The sequence below is a fragment of the Bubalus bubalis genome, chromosome 9, assembly GCF_019923935.1.
Source record: "Bubalus bubalis isolate 160015118507 breed Murrah chromosome 9, NDDB_SH_1, whole genome shotgun sequence".
Taxonomy (NCBI): Eukaryota; Metazoa; Chordata; class Mammalia; order Artiodactyla; family Bovidae; genus Bubalus; species Bubalus bubalis.
Genome location: NC_059165.1, coordinates 70,719,211 through 70,744,054, shown reverse-complemented (window position 1 = coordinate 70,744,054; position 24,844 = coordinate 70,719,211). Strand labels below are relative to the sequence as shown.

Genomic DNA, 24,844 nt, shown 5'->3' with positions numbered 1-24,844 from the left:
TACTGATGGCAGTTAAGAAAGTTCATCTAAACGAAGCGACAGTGACCGATGGTAGTTTCTACAGTGTGTGGAAATGCCAACTACAGCAGGGAGTATGGGAAGGGTCTCCGGTCCCACCTCCACCGTACTTCTACAGACCCCGCCCCCTAGTCAGTCTCGGACCGACTCTCGGAGTCTTCAAACAACCAAGTCCTTCGCCTAGATGGGCCGGAAGTACTTCAGGGTTCTCACCGACACCCGCCCTTCCCATTTCCGGCATCGGCCGTGGGGAGTTCCTGCTGCAGTTCTCCGTCGGTAGGATGGCGCCGGGCCGATACGGTCATAGCATCGAGAGTAGACGGGTGCCAAGCCCTTCCAAGGTCCCCCGAAATTTATCCCCAGTGGCGGGCGATGGGGGAGGCCGGGCTTTCAGTTTCGTCTGCGTTCCCCACTCCCTCGCATTACAAAGTCGTACGCCTCCGTCCTTCTAGGCCTCCCTCCCTGTTCCTGAGTGCCTGCTAGAGCGTCGCCTCACCGTTTCCTGTCATCTGGGGACCCGGGGCGGGGAAGCGGGGGGAGAAAGGGGCGTAGCGTGACCTGGGAAGGAGCTCGCGATCTTGGGTGGTTAGCAGCACCGGAAGTGTTAGGGGAAGCCGGAAGTGAGGGGGCGGAGCCAGGAAGTGAGGAGGGGCGGGGGTTTATGAGGAGGCCAAGGGAGCGTTGGGGCAGATTTGCACTCAGGGCCACCTGAGGGACTTGGCGGTATAGCTCAGCTCTGTCCCCTCCCCTTTCAGGGACTCGGTTGTGGTCTGGGAGTAGGGAACTCTGTGTGCAGGGGTGTGTTGTCGGGAGGACATTTCTTTGGCTGCGCTTGAGGCGAAGTGTGGAGGGGCAGGGCTGGGGGTGGGGCTGGGTCGTCAGGGAGTCTGAGAGGGAAGACCCCCCCCCGCCCCCCACCACCCACCACCCGTCTATACTGGCTGACTGGACACTTAAGATGGCTGCCGTTGCCATGGCACCCAACCCTGTGCAGACCCTTCAGGAGGAGGCGGTGTGCGCTATCTGCCTCGATTACTTCACGGACCCCGTGTCCATCGGCTGCGGGCACAACTTCTGCCGAGTGTGTGTAACCCAGTTGTGGGGAGGGGAGGATGAAGAGGACAGAGAAGAGTTAGACCGGGAGGAAGAGGAGGAGGATGCAGAGGAGGAAGAAGTGGAGGCTGTGGGGGCCGGTGGGGGTTGGGACACCCCCATGCGCGATGAAGACTATGAGGGCGACATGGAGGAGGAGGTCGAGGAGGAAGAAGAGGGTGTGTTCTGGACCAGTGGCATGGGCGGATCCAACTGGGACAACATGGACTACGTGTGGGAGGAGGAGGAGGAGGAGGAAGACCTGGACTACTACTTGGAGGACATGGAGGAGGACCTGAGGGGAGAGGAGGAGGAGGACGAGGAGGAAGTGCTGGAGGAGGACGAGGAAGAGGAGCTAGATCCCGTCACCCCACTGCCCCCGCCTCCAACTCCTCGGAGGTGCTTCACCTGCCCTCAGTGCCGCAAGAGCTTTCCTAGGCGGAGCTTCCGGCCCAACCTGCAGCTGGCCAACATGGTCCAGGTGATTCGGCAGATGCACCCAACCGCTGGTCGGGGGAGCCGTGGGAACGAGCAGGGCATTTGTCCCAAACACCAAGAAGCCCTGAAGCTCTTCTGCGAGGTGGATGAAGAGGCCATCTGTGTGGTATGTCGAGAATCCAGGAACCACAAACAGCACAGCGTGGTGCCATTGGAGGAGGTGGTGCAGGAGTACAAGGTGAGAGTAGAAGATGGGAGTTTAGTTGGGGTGGAGAAGAAGTAAGAGGAACTGGGGAAAGGAGATGGTGTCTTTCCTATTCAGAGAGCCTCGTGTACTGTTGAGCTGATTCTCCTTACCTAAGCACTTAACTGGCACCAGGATGATTAGAGTGAGAAGGATCCTGGACACAAAGTAGACACAGTGAAGAAGACCAGGGAAGACTGGCTTCCTCAAACGAAATCTGGTGATGTCATATCACTGGACTTGGTCTTTTGGGGAAAAGCCACTGCTGTTTTGCACTTCCACTGTCCCTAAGTTATAGAAATGCAAGTGACAAGCCCTTAGGGCTTTACCACCAGTCTTATTAGCTGTGAATGACTTAAAACTCTATCCTTGATTAAAACCTCTAGAAATGGAAAGAACTTGCTCAGTCACAAAGTCTTGGCCGACTCTTTGCGACCCCATAGACTGTAGCCTGCCAGGCTCCTCTGTCCATGGAATTTTCCAGGCAAGAATACTGGAGTGGGTTGCCATTTCCTTCTCTAGGAAAGAGCTTGGGCCTCAAATAATAAAGTGAGGAACAGAAGTGTATATTGACTAACTACTAGTATTAGACTCATATGCTCTGCTCTTGTTCTAATGGGTTCCCCACCCACTCCAAGATATGGCTTTGTTTTCCCCTTGAGGAATTTTGTTGGATCTGAATCATTCTGGTGTACTGGCCAGGACTTCTTACCTTTCCTGGGTATTTAGAAAAGAGGGATAGGCTTTTAAGTCAGAAGATCTGGCCCTTAGTCTCTGAATGTCTTTGAACTTTAATTTCTGCAGGATTAAAAGTTAATATGTACTGAACACTTACTGTGTACCCCTGCACTGTACTAAGCACTTTTTCATGGACTGTCTCATTTAAAATCGAAAACAACCCTGTGTGTTTGCTGCGGTTTGTATTCCCGTTTTACAGATTGGGAAATGGAAGGGAAACAGAACCAGAGAGATGTAAGTAATATACACAGAGGGCCACACAGTTACTAGTAACTACACCACCCACCCCACCCCGCCTTTCCTGGCCTATACTGTTTATAACATCACCACTATTTAGATGTCTGTTGTTTGATTTTTCTGACATGTGACTTTTCTTCTCGAAGTTTAATTCTAATTTAGTTAATATCTTTTTGGACACAGGTAAAGGAGATTTGTGTGTGAGATAGCTGGTAGAAATAACATTTACCGAAGGGCCAGATGGTTTGTGGAAGTGGAACCAGGAGGAGAGGGTAGCTGCTTCTGTGTAGTCTGCACAGAGCTTTTCTGTTTTATGACTTGTGTTTTCATAATCTTCTCCTGATTTGTACAGTAACTTCATTTGGGTTTTATTATCATTACCCCAGTTTTAGAGTAAGATGTCTAGAGCTTCTCAGCTGGAAGTGGTACGTACAGTTAAGACAAACCTACACCCCTTACGACAAGTAACTGTTCCTCCCACAGAGTGATTGTCAAACCTGGCTGATTGTTCCAGTTATTAGTGGAGGTTTTCAGAAGTACAATGGGCCCTACCATCATCAATTCTGAACCACTGACAGGGAGGGTTATCTTTAGAAAGCCCAGGCTACTATGGAAATCATTGCACTGGTACTACCACCTGCCTTTTGGGCCCTACATTATTAGGGGACATTGTGAGCTCCTTTTGTCCTTCCCTTTTGTATCCTCTTGGCTTCTAGTTACCTGTACCCATCAGTGTGTAGTCACTTTGTTAACTGGATCCCAGGGTGGCATATCCATGGGGCATTCCATCCCTTCTCCACCCTCTCCATGCAGAACTCTTCTGAAGAGCTTCTGAAACTGGATTTTAATTTGTGTTAGCCATAGCTGTTGAATGCCAGCCCAGTAGAGCTCTGCAATTTGAAGAGGCCACTAAACATCAAGTCTGACATTAACTGATCAGTTAATATAAATACATAAGTTTTATTGACTAATTTGAGTCTCTTCTAAATTACAGGGTATTTTACAGGCAGGTAGTTTCTTTTCAGATACATACACTAACTAGCACTAGCTTGGCACAGTGTTGTTTTGTAGAAATATTTCTTTATTGAATAGGTAATAATGCACAAATGATATATAAATAAAGCTTCAAAAAGTTAAAGGTTCTTGAAAATTTCTTTTAAATGGTACTCTATTTGGATTCGTGTATGAATTTTTTGTCCATAATTTAGGAAGAATATTAAATGAGAAATATAAGCATAAATGTTGAATTAATAGAGTTGAAATTATTGACCCTACTGGAAAAAAAGTAGAAAATAATAGCAAAAGGCAAATTTTTGTGTTGTTTGTGTTATTTTTATGTTATGGATTGTAATTTTATTACGATTTTTTTTTTTTCCAACTATTTAACCTTGCAATGACTACCTTTTGTGCTCTGGGTCAGGAACCTCTTTAGATCAAGGGTCATTATCAGATTGTCATTGGAAGCTTAGGCCTGGGTAGGGAATTCTAGATAACATTTAGTACTGATCTTTTGCTCTGTGCCAGACATTGTGCTAAGCATCGTGTCCACAAGGTAGATTCTGTTATTCCTTTTTAAGATGAGGTAACTTGAAGCATGGTCACCTGCCTGCATTCAGGTTCAGATCAGAGTCTAGGCTTGAGCTCTTCTAGGCTGTATCACCCACCAAGGAAAAGGAGGCAGAAAGGCAGAAGTAGTAGAAGGCATAAAAAAGGAAAGGGCACAAAAACCAGGCTTATCCATTCTGGTCTTTAAAGCACAAGATTCTGTTACAAACTATTAGAATACAGAGCTCAAGTGCATTTTTGTTGCAGGAGTTAAAACTGTAGGAGGAGAGTGTATTTGTTTTCCATTTAGCAAGTAATTGAGTGGGAGAGAAGCATAGAAATTAAAATAAATGGGGTCCGTGCTCCCATGAGCCTGTGTGTCCTAGGGACAGAACACATGTAAGTGATTACAGTGCAGGAAAGTATTGTAAAGGTGTATTCATGTTCCTTGGGATCACAGAGGAAGTTGGGGGTGGGAAGCATCAGGGGCATGGACAGGTAGCTGGATTTTAAAGGAAGAATGCCTTGGGCTAAGTGTAGAAGGGCAGTCCCAGACAGAGGGAGTAGCATGGATAAAAGTATGGAATTATGCTCAGGAAAAGACTAGAAGTTTTATGACTAAAACTAAAGATTCTGTGTTTAGGAGGTATAGGAGGGGAGGCTAGAAATGAAGGTGCAATGAGAGCCTCATATATTGCAAGTCATGGAGAACTGTTGAAAGATTTTTAGCATAGGCATAAAATCATCAGAAAAGTATTTAGAGTTGAAAATTATGAGGAAGATTGCTCATGAGGAGGAAGGGACCATATGTAAGAGCATTCATATGGAAAGACTTTGTGCATTGAGGGGCTCAAGCCATGTTCACTCCCAACTCTTGAGTGTGGTGCTGTGTAGTCATCAGGATCCTACCTTTATTTATTATTTTGACCAGGCCGAGTGGCATGCAGGATCTTATTTCCCTGACTGGGGACTGAACCTGTGCCCTGTGCATTGGAAGTGCAGAGTCTTAACTGCTGGACTGCCAAGGAAGTCCCAGAATCTTAACTTGCAGACTTTGTATATGAGTTCAGGAGGAGGGTTGAAAGCCTTTGTCATCATCTGAAGAGAAGAAAGGGGAGGAAGGGAATTTGATGCTCATTTAATACCTGTAATGGGGATCAGGCTTTGAGCCCAACCCACTGCAGGGAGAATGGGGGATATGGCCTTTGAGGGCAGGTGCTTCTCCTATCCAAGACCTCTAACTTTCCTTTCTCCATTTCTTTAGGCCAAACTGCAGGGGCATGTGGAACCGTTGAGGAAGCACCTGGAGGCTGTGCAGAAGATGAAGGCCAAGGAGGAGAGGCGGGTGACAGAGTTGAAGGTGAGTGAATGTCCTTGACAGGGCTGACTGGTTCTGTGGTTAGAGCAGGAAAGATGGGCTCTCACAGGTGGTGACTGGATCCTCTGAAGAGGGACAGCCAAGCCCTGGGAGAGAAGTAGACACCTTCTTGGGTGTCTGTGAGGAGAGGTGTCTTAGCAGCTCAAAGAAAGAGTTAGTTGCTCAGTTGTGTCTGATTCTGTGATCCCATGAAGTGTAGCCCAACAGACTCCTCTGTCCATGGAATTCTCCAGGCAAGACTACTGCAGTAGGTTGCCATTCCCTTCTCCAGGGGATCTCCATGACCCAGGGATTGAAACCAGGTCTCCTGCATTGCAGGCAGATTCTTTACCATCTGAGCCACCAAGGAAGCCTTAGCAAATCAAGAGGCATGTTTATTCCTAGGTTGCAAAATGGAATGAAATAGGTTTAGCTTGGAGAGGGCTGGTCCCTGGCTCAAGGTTGCAGAGCAGGTTTACCATCCCAGACATTTAACCCTAGACCTGCTGCCCCATACTATCACTCCAGATAGCACAGAGGACAGAAGAGGGCAAGGCAAAATTCACATACCAGCTGTCAGAGAAGCTCCAGGTTCCAAGACAGATGTCAGGTGGTAGGCAAGGCATAAGTGAGAGGAGCATGAGTGGAGGAATGTCAGCATTGCAGAGACCTATTATCTTCTAGTCTGGTGTTTTTCAGCCTTTTTTCATTATTGCTTACCCCTCCCCATGGAGTATTTTTAAATATTTTCCCCCTAATTCCAGCCCTTTACTCCTGCCTCTTTTTGTAAAGCTGGTAGGCACTGGAATGACCTGGCAATGAGCTTTGGACACCAAGCCAGGGCATCCCTCCTATCTGACATCTTTCCCCATCTCTCTAGTGCCTGGCATCCTGGCAGGGTGGCTGAGCCTTGCCACTTTCCAGGACCCATGCTCATTTATTGCCACCTATACATTAGGGACTTTGTTGCTGGGCACCTAGTGGGAATCTTGAGTCTGGGAGTCAGGGAGTTTCTTGTTTCTAGCCTGCTGCCCAAATTGACATTTTTGGGCTCCTGGGGTGCAGTGGTGTCAGGAACTGAGTTTCACTGGGATAGAGAGTGAAACTATTTTCTTCACACAGTTGACCAGCCAGGACTTCCCTCCACACTCTGGTCTTTTAACTCTTTTTACATACCCTTAAGAATGTCTCCAGCTTATATCTGGGTGAAAAGTGTGCTGATCATCCAGGGTTGCCCGGCCGAGGCAAATGGGGTGGGAATGGGTAGAGGTCTTCTCTCTTTATATATTAATGTTATCTACATAATATTTTTGATTTTGCCTCATGGCCCATAAAGTGTAAAATCTTATCTGACCCTTTATGGAAAATTTACTGACATCTGACCTAGAAGGACTGGGTGACTTTCCCATGGTCATTAGTGGAATAGCCAGGACCCTGATTTTGTATCTTGATTCCTGAATTTTTTATTTATTTCAAAAACTTCTCACCAAGCACCTACTCGGTAGTCGGCACTGTTCCAGGGTCTGAGGACCCTGTGGTAACAGAGCTTACAGAGCAGTGGGGAAAGAGGATTTTAAAAGATACTCCAATGTAAATATAACCTTTCAAATTGAGGCATATGCCACGAGGAGATATTTATATAAGTAACCCTGATTTAGATCTGGAAGAGAGATAAGACATTTCTCAGGAATATTTAAGCTTAGACTTGAAGAGAGTCAAGTAGCCAAGGTGGAGATAAGCGTTGCAGGCAGTGGTTGGTGGGTTTGGGACCATTGTGCCAGGAGCATGCTAAAGCCAGGAGATGGGGAAGGGGTCAGGGGCTCTTTTCCATTCAGAATGTAGGGCTCCTTTGCTTTGGATTGAGGGGCAGCAGTTACCAAATTGGAGGTTTGTTTCTGTGTGTTGAGGTGGTATCCACCATCCCCTTTGCATCATCCCAGAGCCAGATGAAGTCAGAGCTGGCAGCTGTGGCCTCAGAATTTGGGCGGCTGACACGGTTTCTGGCCGAAGAGCAGGCAGGGCTAGAGCGGCGCCTCCGAGAGATGCACGAAGCTCAGCTGGGGCGTGCAGGAGCAGCAGCGAGCCGCCTCTCAGAGCAGGCTGCTCAGCTGAGCCGCCTGCTGGCTGAGGCCCAGGAGCGAAGCCAGCAAGGGGGCCTGCGGCTACTCCAGGTAAGCAATGGCCCCTTCCTTGTCCACCCCCCAGAGCCCTGTGTCTGCTGTAACAGGTGGTGCTTACCAAACACCTGTCCAGAGCTACCTCTCTTCTCATTGGGAGGAACTCACAGTGATTTAACCCGAATTTTTGAGGCTGGAGACAGATTAGTTGATACTGAATGTGGTGTGTGATAATTGTACCTAATGAAAAGAATGAAGATTCAGTTTGTAAAAGGATTTTAAGAGTTTGGAAAAGAATTTTTGATATTAACATCTTGAAAAATAGGACCAAGTCATATTGTGAAAATTCTTTTACTGGGGCTGTAAATTCTGTTGGGCTCACAGCAGGATGGGTTAAATTAGGCATAATGAGTCATATGGGTGATTGAGATGGATGCATGCTTATTGAAGGCCTTGTATGTGCTTTCTCACTCACTGTCCAAGTTCAGTTCTTTCTCTGGCTGGAATCAGATGGGGAGAAGGGAACCATCCCTGTGCAGCTGACTCTCTGTTTCTTTCTCCCTCTCCCTCTTTTTGTTATTCCCAGGACATCAAGGAGACTTTCAATAGGTGTGTTCTCACCCTTTATCCTTTGTGACCCAATGGCATCTGGTTCCCCATCCCTGCATCTCTTGGATATCCCGCTCCTCTCCTTCCTTCCCCAGGACCTGAGTTTCTGCCTCCTGGACCCTCTCCTTCCCCTCAGCTTCTGCTCTTTCCTCTGGGAATATCATGGTCCCACCCCCTGCCCGGTCCCCTTCTCCAGGTGTGAAGAGGTACAGCTGCAGCCCCCAGAGGTCTGGTCCCCTGACCCGTGTCAACCCCATAGCCATGACTTCCTGACAGACGCCATCGTGAGGAAAATGAGCCGGATGTTCTGTCAGGCTGCCCGAGGTAGGGAGGTCACCTGTTCGACCTTCCTTTGCCTTTCCCTTCACAGACCTGAGATTGGGTTCTGAGGGGAAGTTGGGCCCTGGGGGAATGGGTGCTGAAATTGGAGCAGGATAAAGGCAGGCCAAGTGGGGCTTCAAGCCGAGAGCAGCTTTTGTTCTAGCCCAGGTGGGTGTTGGGGAGTAAAAGCCAGGACCAGAGGGAAAACCTGTCTGGTGTCCTGAAAACAGAGTGGGGAAAAGAAGTGGAGTCCCTAGGAATTTGAGCCCAGACTCTGTCGGGGCAGGGAGCTGAAGACAGTTGGATGGTGGGGAGGGCGAGAGGTGAAGGGGAAAGCAGGAAGGCCAAAGTTTGGAGTTAGCCACCAACAGTCGTTCCAGCCCTGGCGTATTTGTCCTCCCTCCTCCCAAGTGGACCTGACGCTGGACCCTGACACGGCTCACCCGGCTCTGATGCTGTCTCCCGACCGCCGGGCGGTCCGCCTGGCAGAGAGGCGGCAGGAGGTTGCTGACCATTCCAAGCGCTTCTCGGCCGACTGCTGCGTGCTGGGGGCCCAGGGCTTCCGCTCTGGCCGGCACTACTGGGAGGTAGAGGTGGGTGGGCGTCGGGGTTGGGCGGTGGGTGCTGCCCGTGAATCAACCCATCATAAGGAGAAGGTGGGCTCTGGGGGGTCCTCTGTGGGCAGTGGGGATGCCAGCTCCTCTCGCCATCACCACCGCCGCCGCCGCCTTCACCTGCCCCAGCAGCCCCTGCTCCAGCGGGAAGTGTGGTGTGTGGGCACCAATGGCAAACGCTACCAGGCACAAAGCTCAACGGAGCAGACACTGCTGAGCCCAAGTGAGAAACCACGGCGGTTTGGCGTGTACCTGGACTATGAGGCTGGGCGTCTGGGCTTCTACAATGCAGAGACTCTGGCTCATGTGCACACCTTTTCGGCTGCCTTCTTGGGCGAGCGTGTCTTCCCTTTCTTCCGGGTGCTCTCCAAGGGCACCCGCATCAAGCTCTGCCCTTGATCAGCCTGCCACCCGCATGGGCCCCTCTGGTTAGCACTAGGGGGGCGGGTGGTGGTGGAAGGTGGCCCATAAGTTTGGGGGCTAAAATGCTCCCGTTCCTGCGTTGCTTCATGCTCCTCCTTTGACCCCAGGCCCCTGCTTCTACTTCTAGGAGTCTAATAAACTCTCCTAGCCTCCAGCTCAGCTTTCTCTCACCTACTGGGTCTGTTCAACAGGTCTGCATGGGTCCCTGATGACAACAGCTGCCTGGTGTTCCCTCCCTATCTGCCCAGGGATCTGAGTTTTTGAGTAGGGGATGAAGGGAGGTCGTAATCTCATTACTAAACTTCCCTTTCCCCACTTCCTGTTCAACTCTCATGTCAGTTCTGAGGCTGGAGGATTTGGGCAGGACTCATGACAGCCCTCATTCCATTTTCTGATGCAAATTTTAGCTAAGGGATTTGGAAGCTTTTTTGGGGGAGGCAGGCTGGGAAAAGGGTAGAGCTGGATAATCAACAGTCTACTCTCTGGGGGAAGTAGGAAGGATTCTAATTTTCCTTCCATCCCCAATTTCTACCTCCATAGACTGGCCAGAATTTAGCTTCAGTGAGATCTGGAATGGTCGACATGATGGAAACTACATACATCATCCAATTATTTCTTCCCCCTTCCTTTTTCAGCACTAATCTAGGAGCAAGGCTCCTCCCCCACCCCAATCCCTCAGGTCTTTTCACTGCCAGGCTCCTTTCCTTTTCTGTAAAATCCCCTTGTCAGTTTCCAGCCTCTTGTCATGTGCTTAGTTCCCTCCATTTGGTGAGCCCTGGAGGGGAGCCTTGGGACGGATTTGAATCCCTAGGAGAGCCTTGGGCAGAATCTATTTTTCTAGTAACCCTTTGCCTTCTGTCACTTATCAGCTTTTGTCCTCTGCTTTGATGGCTGAGGTCAATTTTATGCTCCTGGGAGAAAGGAAGATGGGTTGTGTTGTGAAAATAAAAACTATTTGCTGCTTTTGTGGAGTCCATTCCTTTAGAAGAGTAAGGTGTTGCTAGTGGTAAACAATCTGCCTGCCAATGCAAAAGAAGCAAGAGATGTGGGTTCAGTCCCTGGGTGGGGAAGATCCCCTGGAGAAGAAAATGACAACCCAGTGACAGAGGAGCCTGGGGGGGCTATAGTCCATAGGGGTTGGAAACCAGAATCGGACATGACTTGAGTGTGCATACACACACAAAGGAGATGTCACAGAATGGAGGAGTACTTAATTAGATCTTTGTCAGACGTGACTGTTTCAACAGAGCGAGGTATAAATCCTACCACCCTCCATCTGGGTCCTCTGCCTAGCTTGTTATTGGCAGGCTCCTCAGGTCTACTTCAAGATCATCTGCCACTTCTTTTCTACCACTGCTTGAGACTTTGATTTTCCTAATAATCTCCATACTGTGGCCCTCATGCCCAAGACTCAGGCACGTTACATCTCCAATCTTTTAATGTATTGTATCTAGTTGGAAGTCAAAGAAGTCTCGTTGCCATTGAGTTGGAGGGTATATATACAGGAGACCTCGATGTGCCACACATCTGTCATTTAGCTGCCACCTGAGGAAAAGCCACCATCTCCAGACCACTACCCCTAATTTTAAATATCTATGTAAAATGAGTACAAAGGAATCCTTGCCTTAAAGGACTAAAACAAAACCTTTTTAATCAAAGCCCCAGTTTGATGCAGACTAAGCTAACATGATGAGTCTCAAGAAGTTTTCAGAGAAAGACACTCACTATAAAAAGTCAGAAAACCAGTTTTTTTAATTTTTAAAGCTCTGCCATGTTTGTTTCTAGCGGGTGCCGATGGTTACCTGCCACACTCGCACCAGGTTGTCCGTGTAGCCAGCAAACAGTGTCTGCAAGGGAGAAATGACAACATTAAGTTAGAGCCATGCAATTCTACAGTCCTGTTAGTGCAACAAAAATGACCCTTGTTTTAAGATGCCCACTCTTCTACTATTCACAGGTGATTATGTATTCCTAGAAGAAGCAACAGCTGGTCGTAAGGATTCACTTGATCAGTTGTAAACTGATCAAGTTAATCAAGGTTTTAACTGAAGACAGGTAATCACTGTCCCTCCACAATCTTCCTACTGACATTAGCGCATGAAGGCTGATCTGTGTTCACTGGCACAGTTATCCAAGTCCCGCCAAAGGCAATCACCTATGTCACTAGTTTTGTAACTGGCTGAAGCGCAGAAAGAAAGGTTAAAAGCTGAATCGCCAGAGGATAGATCCACTTACCTGGCCATCAGCAGACCAGGCCAGAGAGGTACACTGGGGAGGCTCTGCCTTACTGCTGGTACTTATAACTTCTTGCTTCAGTTCATCTACAATGATCTTGCCCTCCAAGTCCTGGGGAAGGGGAAAAACCAGGATTCAGGACATTCGGCCCTTTCATGTGATTATTGGTTTTTAAAAACCAAGACAGACACGTCCCCTCTCAAACGCCCCTTTAACTGTAATTCAGTAATTCTCAGCAGAGAATTACTTTCTGCCTCTTTGGGGACCCTTGGCAATGCCTAGAGGCATTTTTATTTTTCACTAGTTTGCTACAGGCATCTTGTGGGGAGTAGAGCCTGGGATGCTATTAAACATCCTAAATAATGCACAAGACTGCCTCCCCTCCAACAATGGATTACCCAGACCCAAGTGTCAATTGCACTGAGGTTGAGCAGATCGCTACAATTGGTCTTCCTTTTTTTCCCCAATCCCAAGAAGTTATAATTCATCCTTCTTGGGTATCCATTGATAGCATGATGGTTCTGGAGTTGTTTAGGAAGTTCAAATCCCAGCAGCGAGTCAGAAGACACACTGAAAATTTACAACATTGCCAAGGCTTGCACAGCCAGGTATCTAGCCTCAATCGCAGCCCACACTCACCCAGATCTTGATGCTAGGACCCGTGGCAGCACAGAGCCAGTAGCGGTTGGGACTGAAGCACAGGGCGTTGATGATGTCCCCACCATCTAGTGTGTAAAGGTGCTTGCCTTCATTGAGGTCCCACAACATAGCCTGCCCATCCTGGGTGACAGGAGAAAACCAATCAGAGAAATATGACTTCTTCCACATGTTAATCCCACCCATCTTGCCTCAAGATGGGTCCTTTATTCTTAACTGTTTACCACAGTATCCTGTCTTTATAAAATTAATTTCACAAGTATCACCAGTTATCTTTTTATGTAAGAGATGACACTTCACCAACCCTACAAGAAACCTGACTTCAAAATGCATCACTGTAAACTCCAAAAGCACAGGATTATAATCTCATCAACAGCTTTAAGAAACCAGCCTCACATGAGACAATCTCTTAACGCCTCAACTCATTTTCAAAATGTCTCTCCCCTGGACTGCTATCCCATTATCTTAAGTATCCAATTGTTCCCATTGATTAGGGGACTCCTGTGTCTATGAATCACCTTGCCTCCAGAAGCACAGAGGGATCCATCTGGAGAGACGGTCACAGTGTTCAGGTAGCCTGTGTGGCCGATGTGATTGGTCTTCAGCTTACAATTTGCCAAGTTCCATACCTAAAATTGGGTCAAAGGTGAAGAACCTGGGCTCTGGATCTATCAAGGTCAAAAGGGCTCAGGTCAAGAAAAGGCATGGCATCATGCTTAAAAGGCATCCCTGGATAGGACAGCCAATTTCCATTCTGTCATTGACAAAAAAGTTCAAGAATTATTTATCTTGGCCACTTAAGGAAAAAAATGCTTTCCGTATTGCCACCTTACCAGGGACTCTGGGCTCCCAATTAGCTACTTTAGACCAAATATCAAAAATTAACGGACCGTACTGAGAAAGTATCAAGAGGAAAATGGTCAGTTAAGGGACAAGTTGGTCAGTTAAGCATTCAAAGTTGATTATGACCAACTGGGAGGCAGTGGGAACATATTCTGGTTGGTAAAGGCCTCACACCCTGGCTCCAAGCTCACCTTGACCAGCTTGTCCCAGCCGCAGGAAACAATAATGGGATTGCTGCTGTTGGGTGAGAAGCGGACACAAGACACCCACTCTGAATGGCTTTCATCCTGCAGAGGATGGAAAGGAAATAAGGAGAAATTGTCTTGTCTCATGAAACTCCAGACCCCACACTTCCCCCTCAGTTATGTGGGATATATATTCAGTATGTTGACAACCTGTATTCACACTTCAGAACCCAAACCTTTAACATAAGATAGAATCCCTTTAGGTTCCAGATGAGGCTTGAAATCACCATATAAAAGCACCAGTTAAGAAGGATAGGGGGAAATGTTCAACATATGCTCCCTGCATGTGCCTTTACTTTACCTGGACAGTATACTTGCATACACCCAGAGTATTCCATAGTTTGATGGTTTTGTCTCGGGAGCCAGAAACAATTTGCCGGTTGTCAGAAGAGAAGGCCACACTTAGCACATCTTTGGTATGGCCTACAAATCGGCGAGTGGTGGTGCCCCTGAGAGGGAGGACTTGGTTACTCTCTAGACAGACTCTGCAAACATTCTTCCACAGTCAGACTGTTTCCCTGGCCCGGTTCCTCACCCAATGGAGCTGTGTTACCCACACAACCCTGGATATGGCTTTGATAAACGGCAAGCCCTTGGCCGAGAATATGCCAGAGAATCCCTTCAGAATTGCAGGACATGTCCTCACTCCCATGTGGGGATTGGCTGACAATGTCATCTGTCATCACCAGGATCCTCCATTATGCCTGACCACCCAAGACTGAGCTCCCAATATACAGCATGTTCAAACATGTTGCCCACTCCCAAATACAACATCTGATAAAACTGCTAAAACAGACCATTCTTCAGCAATTCTGTGTATCTAATTAAAAGCAACGGGGAGGGAGGCGGAACAACCACAAATATCTTCTCCAGGTACTCTGCCTTACAGTTCCCACTCAAGTACCAAATCACTACCCTGGGAAACCTGATGGTATCTACCTGCTTTCTACCCAGCTTCCCCCCAGTGCCCCAGAGCAGCTACTTGCGTTGTGAGATCCCAAAGGCGAAGGGTTCCATCCCAGGAGCCTGAGAGGGCAAACTGGCCATCTGAGGAAATGACCACATCACTAACAAAGTGGGAGTGACCCCGAAGAGCACGCTGTGGGATACCATAGTTGGTCTCATCTCTGGTCAGCTTCCACATAATGATGGTCTTATCTAAGGGCAGGTAAAACAAAAAAGCAGACCCAGTGAAAAAACCCCACGGCTCACCATCTGACCTTCTGAATCATAAATCAAGGGCATTTATGGGTAGGGAAACTACCTAAAGGCTGAGAGAGTAGTTATTAGCCAAGTCCAAGTAACTCTAGTGAAGAGTCAAGCAGAGCTAAGTTGCACCCTGAGAATTTAACTCAGGTGTGTGAAACCGTACCAGGTTATGGATGCCCCTTTCGGAAATCCAAAACGATTCCACATCTATTTATTGGGCTTCCCTAGTGGCTCAGATGGTAAAGCATCTGCCTGCAATGCGGGAGACCTGGGTTCAATCCCTGGGTCAGGAAGATCTGGAGAAGGAAATGGCAACCCACTCCAGTACCCTTGCCTGGGAAAATCCCATGGACGGAGAAGCCTGGTAGGCTACAGTCCATGGGGCTGCAAAGAGTCAGACACGACTTAGTGACTTCACTTCCACAATGCATGCACACAGCAGGCTGGATATGGACGAGTAGCTAGCTGTGGGCCTCCTGAGACTACTGCTGGGGGATGCAAGAAATACTTGCAATAGAAAATTCACTTTAGACGCTAAGGATTGGATGCTTTCACTGCAATGTGTTCCACTGAACAAACTTTCCTAGTAAGTGCCATACATGATCGTAGCCTCAGATGAACTATTTTTAAATAGCGTGAACGCAAAAGGCAGTCGACAAGAAGTCTCCAAATGCAGTCAGGTACAGAGAGAATGAGAAGAAAAAAAAGGGGGGGGTGGGGTGGAGAAAGGGCTGCCCTGAAGTAGCCGAGAGACTAGACACGAGGTCCGCCTTTAAGTCCACTTTTTAATGAGCAAAGGGTCCGGGCAGCAGCTCAGAAACAGCCTCTGGGTTTCAGCATAGGCACTCAGATGGCATGTTGGGATCATCACCGCGCCGCCCGACCCGAAGGCTCCTGGGCTTACAGCTACATACACGGGTTTGAGAGGTAGAGATTAAAAATGCCCCAGCCTTGCAACCCTCCCGGCAGCCAGCTGTTTCGGAGCTCGCAAAGTCGGGGACGCCGCATGGGTTTATCCGCAATAAGGCCTAGGCACAGGTCAATTCACAGCCCACCTCGCGGCCCACAGGCCCAACCACGTGATGCGCGCAACGACCACTGCCCCTTAATCCAGAACCTCAGCCCGTACCTCGAGAGGCGGACAATATCATGTCCGGGAACTGGGGAGTGGTAGCGATCTGGGTCACCCAGCCGTTGTGGCCCTTGAGGGTGCCACGAAGGGTCATCTGTTCAGTCATGGCGACGGACAATGCTGGTGTCGCCGCAGCGACAAGGATGGAACTGGATAGCTCAGAGAGGCGACCCGCACACCCGCTTCCACCGCGGCCCTGCAGAGGAAAAGAGCGAACCGCCCACGCCGGAACCGGAAATACCCGCCCTCCCGAGCAAAATGGCGCCCTCCCATAATTCACTTCTGCTCAAGATGGCAGCCCCATGTAGTTCAAAGAGAGAGATAAAAGACTTTTGGTCCAGACCGTAGTACAATATAATTTGGTAGCACCGTACAAATTCCCTTATTAAACCAACATGCCTGAGTATTTAAAAAGGCTCCTTATGGTTGGGGCATGATGTCTCAAAAGCGTCAGAGAGGAAGTACACGCCCCAGAGCTTAGTAAGGAGAGCCTAGTGGCTTCACTGGCCCTACGTGGCACAGCCTGAACCCCTCCCTTTCCGCTTGGTGTTTCGGAGGGCATCGCAGAGGGAGCTTAATTTCATGGGCACAATTGTGAGTAACGGTGGGCAATGTGAATAATACTATATTAAATTTTTAAAGTAAACTGCATTCAGGTGAACTATTAAACCCTAACAGATTCCATGTGCGGGCGGCGACTCTTCCCTCAAGAGGTTTATTCACTGATGGTGTTGGGTGAGGAAAGACAGTCCGCCCAGGACTAAGGCAGGAATGGGTTACAGAGAGGAAAACCGGGAATGAAGGATAAGTTAGTCTGTGGGCTGCTGGACAGTAAACCCCACTCCCGCCTAAGCAAGAGCGTGGAGAGCTCTCGCGGAAACTGCAAGGCCCCAAGAGGAAGGTTGGCTCGGGCAAAACCACCTCATAGAAAGGTCCTTGGGTCTGGGTGTCCAGGCGTGCCCAAGTATTTCTTTTCTGTTTGTCACATGTATTATTTTCTCGTGAAATGAGATTGGGAATAATAGTACCTACCTCACATGGTGTGGAGAGTATATTAGATAGGTAAAACACCCAGAAAGATGCCTGGCAAAGCAAATGCACAGAACTTAGTGAGCACCTCTTGGCTACCAGACACGATTTTAGGTCTTGGGAACATAGCTGTGAACAGGATAAAAGGGACCTGTTTCTTTGTTTTTTTTGAGTTTACATCCAATGAGATGGGGAAAAGAGAGCTCAAGGGGGAGATTTTTAACAAAGAAAGATATAGGAGAGAGCTTTAGGGATTTATGGGTGGATGTTCCAATCCGAGGAAACAATCAGTGCAAAAGTTCAGAGCTGGAGCGTTGAAGGCCCTGGGGACCAAACCAATGCGATGGAGGTGGAGGTGGGGGTGGCAGTTGACAGAGGGCCTTGCAGGCTGGGGGAAGGACCTTGCAGACTACTAGAAGGCCTGCCTTTGGGAAGGAACAGTATGGGACAGTGGCAAAGCTTCTATGGGCTATGGCTACTCAGATGTGTGAAGGCCAGAATCCATCCCTTGAAAGCAGCTACTCTCCTGGTGCCTTGCACACCTCTGCCTTCCTCCACAGCCAAGTTGGGCTCATCAGGAACAGCCTTCGATGCGTTCCTGCACAGCCTAAGGGCGCCCCCAGTTGGCTGTCCTGTAGTTTTTCCAACCCTGAACTCTACCCCTACCCATGCTTTTTTTTTTTTTTTTTTAATATTTATTTAGCTGCACCCTGTCTTAGTTGTGGCATGTGGGATCTAGTTCCCTGACCAGGGATCCAACCGTGGCCCCCCTGTATTGGGAACACAGAGTTTTAGCCACTGGACCACCAGGGAAGTCCCTACCCATGTGTTTTGTTTCTCCTGTGATGGTGAGAGATCCTTGCCTTTACCCATTTTAGTATCCAGCTTGCTGCCCACAATTTAGGCCATGAATAAGCCTCCCTGGGTACTCAGCACAATGGAGAGGTGAGTGATTCTGTGGTTATCTCTGTGGAATGTGAGATGTGTTATGCAAAATTTCCTCTGTCCTCAAAAACACTTGCTCCTCCACCTCCTACCTCTACTCTCCAAAGACACCCTCACTCAATCACATTATTATATTTTTCCCCCCTCGAAAAACCTGATTCAGCTGTTTCTTGAATTTTGTCCAGGGTACCCCTGTGGAATCTGCATCCTTGAGGCAGGGTGCCAGGAAACCAGGTTTAAAAGGAGCCCAGGTCCCTCATACTGGCTCAAAGATGGGACCTTTCTGTAACACCAGACTCTTTTCCAGAAGCCTCCCAGAGGATCCTTGTTCTCCCAGCTTCCCAGCCCGCCCCTGCCCAGCCCCTCCCAGGTCCTCCCTGCCCTGCCTCTGCTCTGAGACAGTTGAAGGTGACTTTCCGAACCCGCAGGCTTCTCCACACACTTGTCTCTAATCTTGAGATGATTCTGGCAGGAGCCCCTCCTATGGGGTCAAGGAGGGAATTCGGGTTTTGCCTTGGTGCTCACCAGGACTAAGCTGGCAATGCCAGTAGAGGAGAGAGAGAAATAGGATGTAGTGGACTTCCCCATAGACCAGAGACCCTGCAGGATTCAGGCTTTCCACTTCAGAGCTCTTTTACAGCCACCACCTGGTCTCTCCTCTCTTGAAGGGGAGGCTCACAGGCCACAGTGCCACTGAAGGACAGTCTTTAGCTGAAGGAGGCCTTGCCTTGACCCTGGGGACACTGGGCACCTCTCTGGCATTGGCTCTGGGTAGAGATCGGGGTGGAGTGACCTTTGCAGCCCAGCCACATTCACGCCTGCTTCCCTCAAGGGCACTCTGTGGCTCCCTGCTGCAGTGGTTCCCAACCTTTTTGACACCAGGGACCAGTTTTGTGGAAGACAGTTTTTCCATGGACATGGGGGTGGGTGGTTTTAGGATAATTCAAACACATTGCATTTATTGTGTACTTTATTTCTATTATTATTACATCAACTCTGCCTCAGATCATCAGGCATTAGATCCCAGATGTTGGGGAACCCTGGCATGGAAGCCCTCACTTGGCCCTGGTTAGGGATCTGCTTGAACTCCTCACTCCTGTTGAGGAGGCTGTAGGTTGTTTTGGTTAGCAGAGAGATCCTGCCCTCTTCTAGCAGGGTGGTGTCCCTCAGCTGCTGGACAGTTTGAGAATCAGCTGCACCTTTCTCAACAAAGTCTATTTACTACCCCGGCCAGACCTCTTCCTTCTCATTCAGGGCATTTCTTCTTCAACCTCAGGGAGGTGGAAGGCTGCTGGAGGCTCTCATCTGCCCTTTAGGGAAGACTCAGCTCTCCTCCAAGGCATCCTCCCACTTTTCAAGACAGCCCACACCCTGTAGGTAGAACCAGTCCTGGCTCTGAGCTTACTGCTGTCTCACCTACTTATTGTCTTAGCCCCTGGGCAGCCCCATCTTTCCCTTGTCCCCATGGGCACCACCTCTAGTCCACACAAGGTAAGAATCCCACAGAAGAAATTGGAGATGCTCTTCTAAGGAAGTCTGTCTCACCATTCATTTCCTGAAGGAAGCCCCTAGCACCCACACAGCTGGAAAGGGTCCTTCAGACTTCTTATTGGAGGCTCATGATCTCCAGGAGCAGAGGCTTCTCCATCCCCTCCTGCCAGCATTCAAGAGGTAGGAGAGGTCTTCCCTTGAATGCTGAGGTGAGGACCTTAAGGGAAAGGTGTATGGCTGGGACCAGAGGGCCTCCTGACTACCAGCTCTGGGCAGATGGCTTCCTTTTGTTTTACTGTCTTTCCACAGACTTAGTGTGGTTGGCTCTGGCATACCCCATACTCCATTGTTATGACTACATTGGCCCTCCCTTGCTCCTCCAACTCATCCATCAATTCTCTCCCATACAGAATATGCATTGTTCTGTCTGGAAGGCCCACCATGTCTTATTATCAACACCCCCCCCACCCCCCCCCCCCACCTTAGTTAAATCTAAGCTTCCTTCAAGTCTCAGCTCAAGTTGCCACATCTGGGAGGCCCTCTGTGACCCTCAGGTGTATGTCAGGCTCCTTTATTTAATGCTATCCTACTAGTGGTGCAGTGTATGTTGGGTCTCTTAAATTCTGCCAGCCTCTCCTGTGAGTGTTGTAAGGATAGGGATTAGGCTGTTTCTGCTCACATTTTGCATTCCCAGCACCAGGTAGAGGGTTTCACATGTGGAAGATTCTAACTTTGGTGGTCAGCCTCACAGGCTGAGTAGTTAGGAACAAGTAGTTAAAGGCAGGACATTCTAGGCAGAGGGATCAGCTTGGGAGGAAATGTGCAAACTTGTGCATTGTTTGCATGCACAAGTTTGAGCATGATTATTTCAAGAGAGAAGGCAGAATGAAATCCAAGGTGGGCAGTTCACCCTAGTGATTTTGTCCTGAAGCCCAGGACAGTCTCTTAAAGATTATCTCATTCCTCTCCTGCCTACCCTTGATCTTACTAAAAGGCATTTGTTGTCAAAGTGGAGGCTAGGTTGGAGGAGTAAGACTAGAAAAAAGTAAGAATTCAGAAGCTGAAGAGGGCCTCCTGGAGGATCATGAGACTCTTATAAAGGAAGGAATAGAAGATTTACCAAAGGTCTTGAGTGAGGGGTTGAACATCTCTTCCAGTCCATCTCTACCTTGCTTCCTCCATTCCAGGGTCTAGAGTCAGGTTCTTTATACAGAAGCTATGTAATGATTGAGGCCTAAAGAATTAAGTTCAAAAAGGCTGAAGACAGGGAAATGTGAGACTATAATTACAGGTTTTGTTCCATTCTTCCTAGTCAGAGGCAGGGATGTGACATTAAATCAATGTTGGGAATAGATCTTAAAAAGAAATCACATGCCATTTTTTAATCTCTTGAAAGGTCCCCTGTCCATCCAAGGCAGAAATCTGAGGTCTAATAGTCTCCCAGAAAGCTGCTAACACATCCTGTGGGTCTTTCCTGAGAGACAGACTGGCATTCCCCAGGCTCTGGGTGCTTTAGCACAGTGGTCCCCAACCTTTTTGGCACCAGGGAACATTTCATGGAAGACAGTTTTGTTACAGATGGGGGCAGGGTGGGGAGGTGGTTTTGGTTTCTCTCATCACTCAACTCCTACTATGTGGCCCAGTTTGGGACCCCTGCTTTACCAGATGTGCAGAGTCACAGGTTATGAAAGTGGGCATGATCTGGGCAAGTGGCTATATTCCAGGCCAAACTGTAAGAAATGCCAGCAAAAGGCAAACTTCTTTGCTTTGTTAAAGGATTTAAAACAGCACTCGATGGAAGGGAGAAACAAAATGTGACCCAGGGTGCTTGTTCTCAGCTTTTTACCAGGAAGAGAATTTCATATGAACCAGGGTCAGGAGATTGTGTTGAAATGGAAACTTGAGGCTAACTAGCTTACTACAAGATATGAGGGCTGAGAAGCAGACAGCCCTCAGCCCATGTAACCTTTCCCTGCTCACACTTGGGTTAAATAGCCAGAGCATGCTGAGAAATTCCATCCTTTGCTATAAAGGGAGAGAAGGGATTTTTACACACCTAGGAAATGGTAGTCAAAAAAGGGGTGTCATTTTGAGTGAGATAATTCTTTGCTTTGGGGAGTGGGGGATAGTCTATGCATTTGAGGATGCTTAGCAGCATCTATAGGAGAAGGCAATGGCACCCCACTCCACTACTCTTGCCTGGAAAATCCTATGGACGGAGGAGCCTGGTAGACTGCAGTCCATGGGGTCACAAAGAGTCGGACACAACTGAGCGACTTCACTTTCACTTTTCACTTTCACGCATTGCAGAAGGAAATGGCAACCCACTCCAGTGTTCTTGTTTGGAGAATCCCAGGGACGGGGGGAGCCTGGTGGGCTGCCGTCTATGGGGTCACACAGAGTCGGACACAACTGAAGCAACTTAGCAGCAGCAGCAGCAGCAGCATCTATGGATCCCACCTACAAGATGTATATAGCACTACTCCACCAGTTGTGACAACCACAAATGTCTCAGACATTGCCAGATGTCTTGGAGGGAGTGGTGCAAAAGTATCCCTGCTTAAGAACCACTGCTTTAGTCTCAGAAGAGTTAGTCCTGTCTGCAGACCTGCCATTACTAGCCTCACTTAGGCTGTATAGTCAGTACCTGGCAGGGGGGTTTAAAAGTGTTCAGGGAAGAATAGCCTCACCCAGCTGGTCTAGAACACAACATGGATCAGTTCTTCGTGCCAAGACTAATCATGAGGTACAGGGTCAGAAGGATAGTAAGTAAGGCTAGCAAGTGTCTGATAAATTGGGAAAGGAAAAAATTAGGAGTCAGTGGAACACTGGCCTCCATAAAGATGAAGGGCATGTATAACTGGAGTGTGTTTAGCTGTACTAGAATGAGAGGTCATGGTACAACTGGAGTTCAGGATTTCAGGTGTGTAGCAAGTCTGTGTGAAGAAGAGGTCCAGGGTACAGCCACAGTAGAGAGGAACAAGTTTAAACAGTCTGACTTGTGATACAGCAGTCAACAGCTGAACCTAGTAGGGAAGACATTCAATAAACAGATGAGCATCTGATGGATTTGGATATGTATTAGTTTTTCTCAATGTTTTTGTAACCCACACATGTTTTATGATCCCTTTTTTCCCCCATATATCTTAACAACTCACATTCTCCTTCCTTCAATGTTATTTAAAATTACAAACTTAAGTTTCATGACTAAAATTAATCAAAGATATGGTAAATTTTGGAAGGCAAAAATTTATTCAAATGATATAATAACCATGTCACTGTTAAGCCTTTTCTTTCCTGGATGGTGTAGAAAATGCAATAAAACACAAGCTGCTTTGACAACACTCTGGCGGTATTTTCTCCCACAGTTATACCAATTAAAAAAAAAAAGCTTTTAAGATATAAGGAGAAAAATGGAATAATGAAGGATTAAAATCTGAAAATTTCTAGTCAAAACAATACAACTTTGAGTTCCATAAACTCCTGAAGTTCTTCCAGTGAGAATTGAACATTAAGTGTGAAACATGAGACATTCTTCCCAAAGCTACCACAGGTAGGTTTTAAGAGGTCAACAAAATATCACCCAAAATAGTTTTAGATTTTCCCTTTTTTTCCCCTGGAAATAACATTCATGAATCTGGTTCTCAAAAGATTAGCCAAGAAAATTGACATTTTTCGCATGAGTGTGCTATTTGTAGAGATTTTTGGCAAGTGCTTAAAGTGCTCATTTCATAACAAGCAGTGATGTTGGTGTCTGTTCCTTGACATTTCAGGGTCAACGTATTTTAAGCTTCAATGTGTTAAATTCTGCTTAAAGTTTTAAAGTACAGATTCTTTATCATTGGTGTCCCAAGTTAGTCGTTCTGTCCATAAATTCAGGTGAACCAAGTTTTCTGATCAAGGAAACTCAATGCGTGACAGAAAATACTCTGAACAGCATTCAGATTTTTGAAAACCAAGGCAAACTGGGATCAGATGGACTACTTTTCACAACAGTTATGCTGACAGCAAGGTTTAAGATTTCCAGTAGATTATGGGCAGGCTGATGAAGTCAATGCTTGGTGGTGACTGCTACGGTACATCTCTCCAGTTTTCTTCAATTTTTGACAAAGACCCATATCTAAAACATATACTTCTCTAATTTTTTTCTTCCAACCAATTTCATTTCATACAACTTCAAAAATACTGTCTTTAGTGCTAGGCTTAGTGAAAATAGCACATCCAGAGTTTTTAAAGCCTTACTCTGAACAAAGCAAAGTACAATTTTCTTCATCAGTAGGTTAATCTCAACTAACAGCAAAGAAGGATGAGCTGATGTTTGTTGGTTTTTTTAAACCTGATGTTTGCTAGGCTCAGTCAATGAATTCAGATGCAGAAGTTGATGAAGAAATTCTGGAATTCCTCAATTTCCTCTCAAAGTTATGGCAGCACTTGGAATGCAAGGTTTCACTAGTTTCTCCATTTTTTTCTCCTTTGCAATTAAAAGAGTTATTTAGTATTAGGTAGGCATTCATGGCCTTTGAAGATTCTTATTAATATTCCAATACTGTCCAATCTTAAAACTGCAGAGAACTGTGCTTTGCAGAATACTTCACTGTTTTTAGTGGCATAACTTTTAACAGTGTTTGGCATGTATCACTGCTCAACACTTTCAGATAACTCAGCCGAAGAAGCTGACCCTATCTTCTGCATCATTCATGAATACATACTTGATAAAAGCCTCAAAAAATGTTTTGGCTGCCACCTTTAGCTACCTCAAGGAAAAAAACAAAAACAGGAGTACTGATGATGGAAGCCTCTGGTCCCTCTTGTAGAGCGATGAATGATTTTACCGGTGGCAGCTGGGTGGCAGGGCAATACAGGCATCCAGTTATGCCTCAGCCTCAACAAGTGAAATCTTTGTTCATTTTCTTTTTATACACCCATCTGCTGGCTAAAACCTGACACCATTTAACGGTACCCTTGGTCAATCTAAACGATCTTACTTTCATAATCCTCTGATTCTAGCTTGAAGAGTCAAGACGAACTCTAACTCATGGGGTGAACAAAATGGAAGATGTAAATAAGTAAGTGTTTCAGAGCTTAAAAAGCCTCTTATACAAAATTAAACTTTAAGGAATAGCAGTATGAATGGTACCATATCCACAACAAACATCTCTGGGTATACAGTTTGTTATATACCTCACTGATTATAGGCTTTACTCTGAATACTTCTTGGTCTGTCTGTATTCCCACCAGCCAAGGAGTTCTTTCCAATTTATTTCTTATATTATGAAAAATTAAATCTTTTTTTCTTTTTAACATT

The 24,844-nt window shown here is 47.3% G+C and overlaps 2 protein-coding genes and 2 non-coding genes across 6 annotated transcripts; 1 reads left to right on the top strand and 3 right to left on the bottom strand.

Moving 5' to 3' along the window:
- Positions 1-261: 261 nt before the first annotated feature.
- Positions 262-10,718, top strand: TRIM41 (tripartite motif containing 41). Of its 3 annotated transcripts, XM_025292851.2 has the most exons (7): positions 262-1,786; positions 5,577-5,672; positions 7,577-7,840; positions 8,373-8,395; positions 8,592-8,719; positions 9,128-9,309; positions 10,294-10,718. In XM_025292851.2, the coding sequence occupies exons 1-7, from the start codon at positions 977-979 to the stop codon at positions 10,639-10,641; spliced, it is 1,851 nt and encodes a 616-aa protein (XP_025148636.1). In that variant the 5' UTR covers positions 262-976; the 3' UTR covers positions 10,642-10,718. The 3 variants fall into 3 exon arrangements, with proteins under 3 accessions (XP_025148636.1, XP_006075966.1, XP_025148637.1); XM_006075904.3 differs by lacking the exon at positions 10,294-10,718 and having other exon boundaries at positions 7,610-7,840; positions 9,128-9,907; XM_025292852.2 differs by lacking the exons at positions 8,373-8,395; positions 9,128-9,309; positions 10,294-10,718 and having other exon boundaries at positions 8,592-8,724.
- Positions 10,719-11,487: 769 nt separating this feature from the next.
- RACK1 (receptor for activated C kinase 1) lies at positions 11,488-16,294 on the bottom strand. Its single transcript, XM_006075898.3, has 8 exons — positions 16,072-16,294; positions 14,720-14,891; positions 14,035-14,182; positions 13,680-13,775; positions 13,164-13,274; positions 12,628-12,768; positions 11,989-12,099; positions 11,488-11,600 (listed from the first exon to the last, which is right to left on the bottom strand). Exons 1-8 carry the CDS (start codon positions 16,178-16,180, stop codon positions 11,535-11,537), a joined length of 954 nt encoding a protein of 317 aa, XP_006075960.1. The 5' UTR covers positions 16,181-16,294; the 3' UTR covers positions 11,488-11,534.
- Positions 14,348-14,426, bottom strand: LOC112587156. Its single transcript, XR_003111684.1, has one exon. It is a non-coding gene; the product is annotated as a small nucleolar RNA SNORD96 family (small nucleolar RNA).
- Positions 15,752-15,819, bottom strand: LOC112587164. Its single transcript, XR_003111691.1, has one exon. It is a non-coding gene; the product is annotated as a small nucleolar RNA SNORD95 (small nucleolar RNA).
- Positions 16,295-24,844: the final 8,550 nt, after the last annotated feature.

Coding starts and splice junctions, on each gene's coding strand:
- RACK1 (XM_006075898.3), bottom strand. CDS start 16,180: ATGACTGAACAGATGACCCTTCGTGGCACCCTCAAGGGCCACAACGGC. Junction 14,183..14,719: donor CGCCTTTGGGATCTCACAAC/GCAAGTAGCTGC, acceptor CCTCCCTCTCAG/GGGCACCACCACTCGCCGAT. Junction 12,100..12,627: donor GTCCTAGCATCAAGATCTGG/GTGAGTGTGGGC, acceptor CCCCTTCCCCAG/GACTTGGAGGGCAAGATCAT.
- TRIM41 (XM_006075904.3), top strand. CDS start 977: ATGGCTGCCGTTGCCATGGCACCCAACCCTGTGCAGACCCTTCAGGAG. Junction 7,841..8,372: donor GGGGCCTGCGGCTACTCCAG/GTAAGCAATGGC, acceptor TGTTATTCCCAG/GACATCAAGGAGACTTTCAA. Junction 8,720..9,127: donor GTTCTGTCAGGCTGCCCGAG/GTAGGGAGGTCA, acceptor CCTCCTCCCAAG/TGGACCTGACGCTGGACCCT.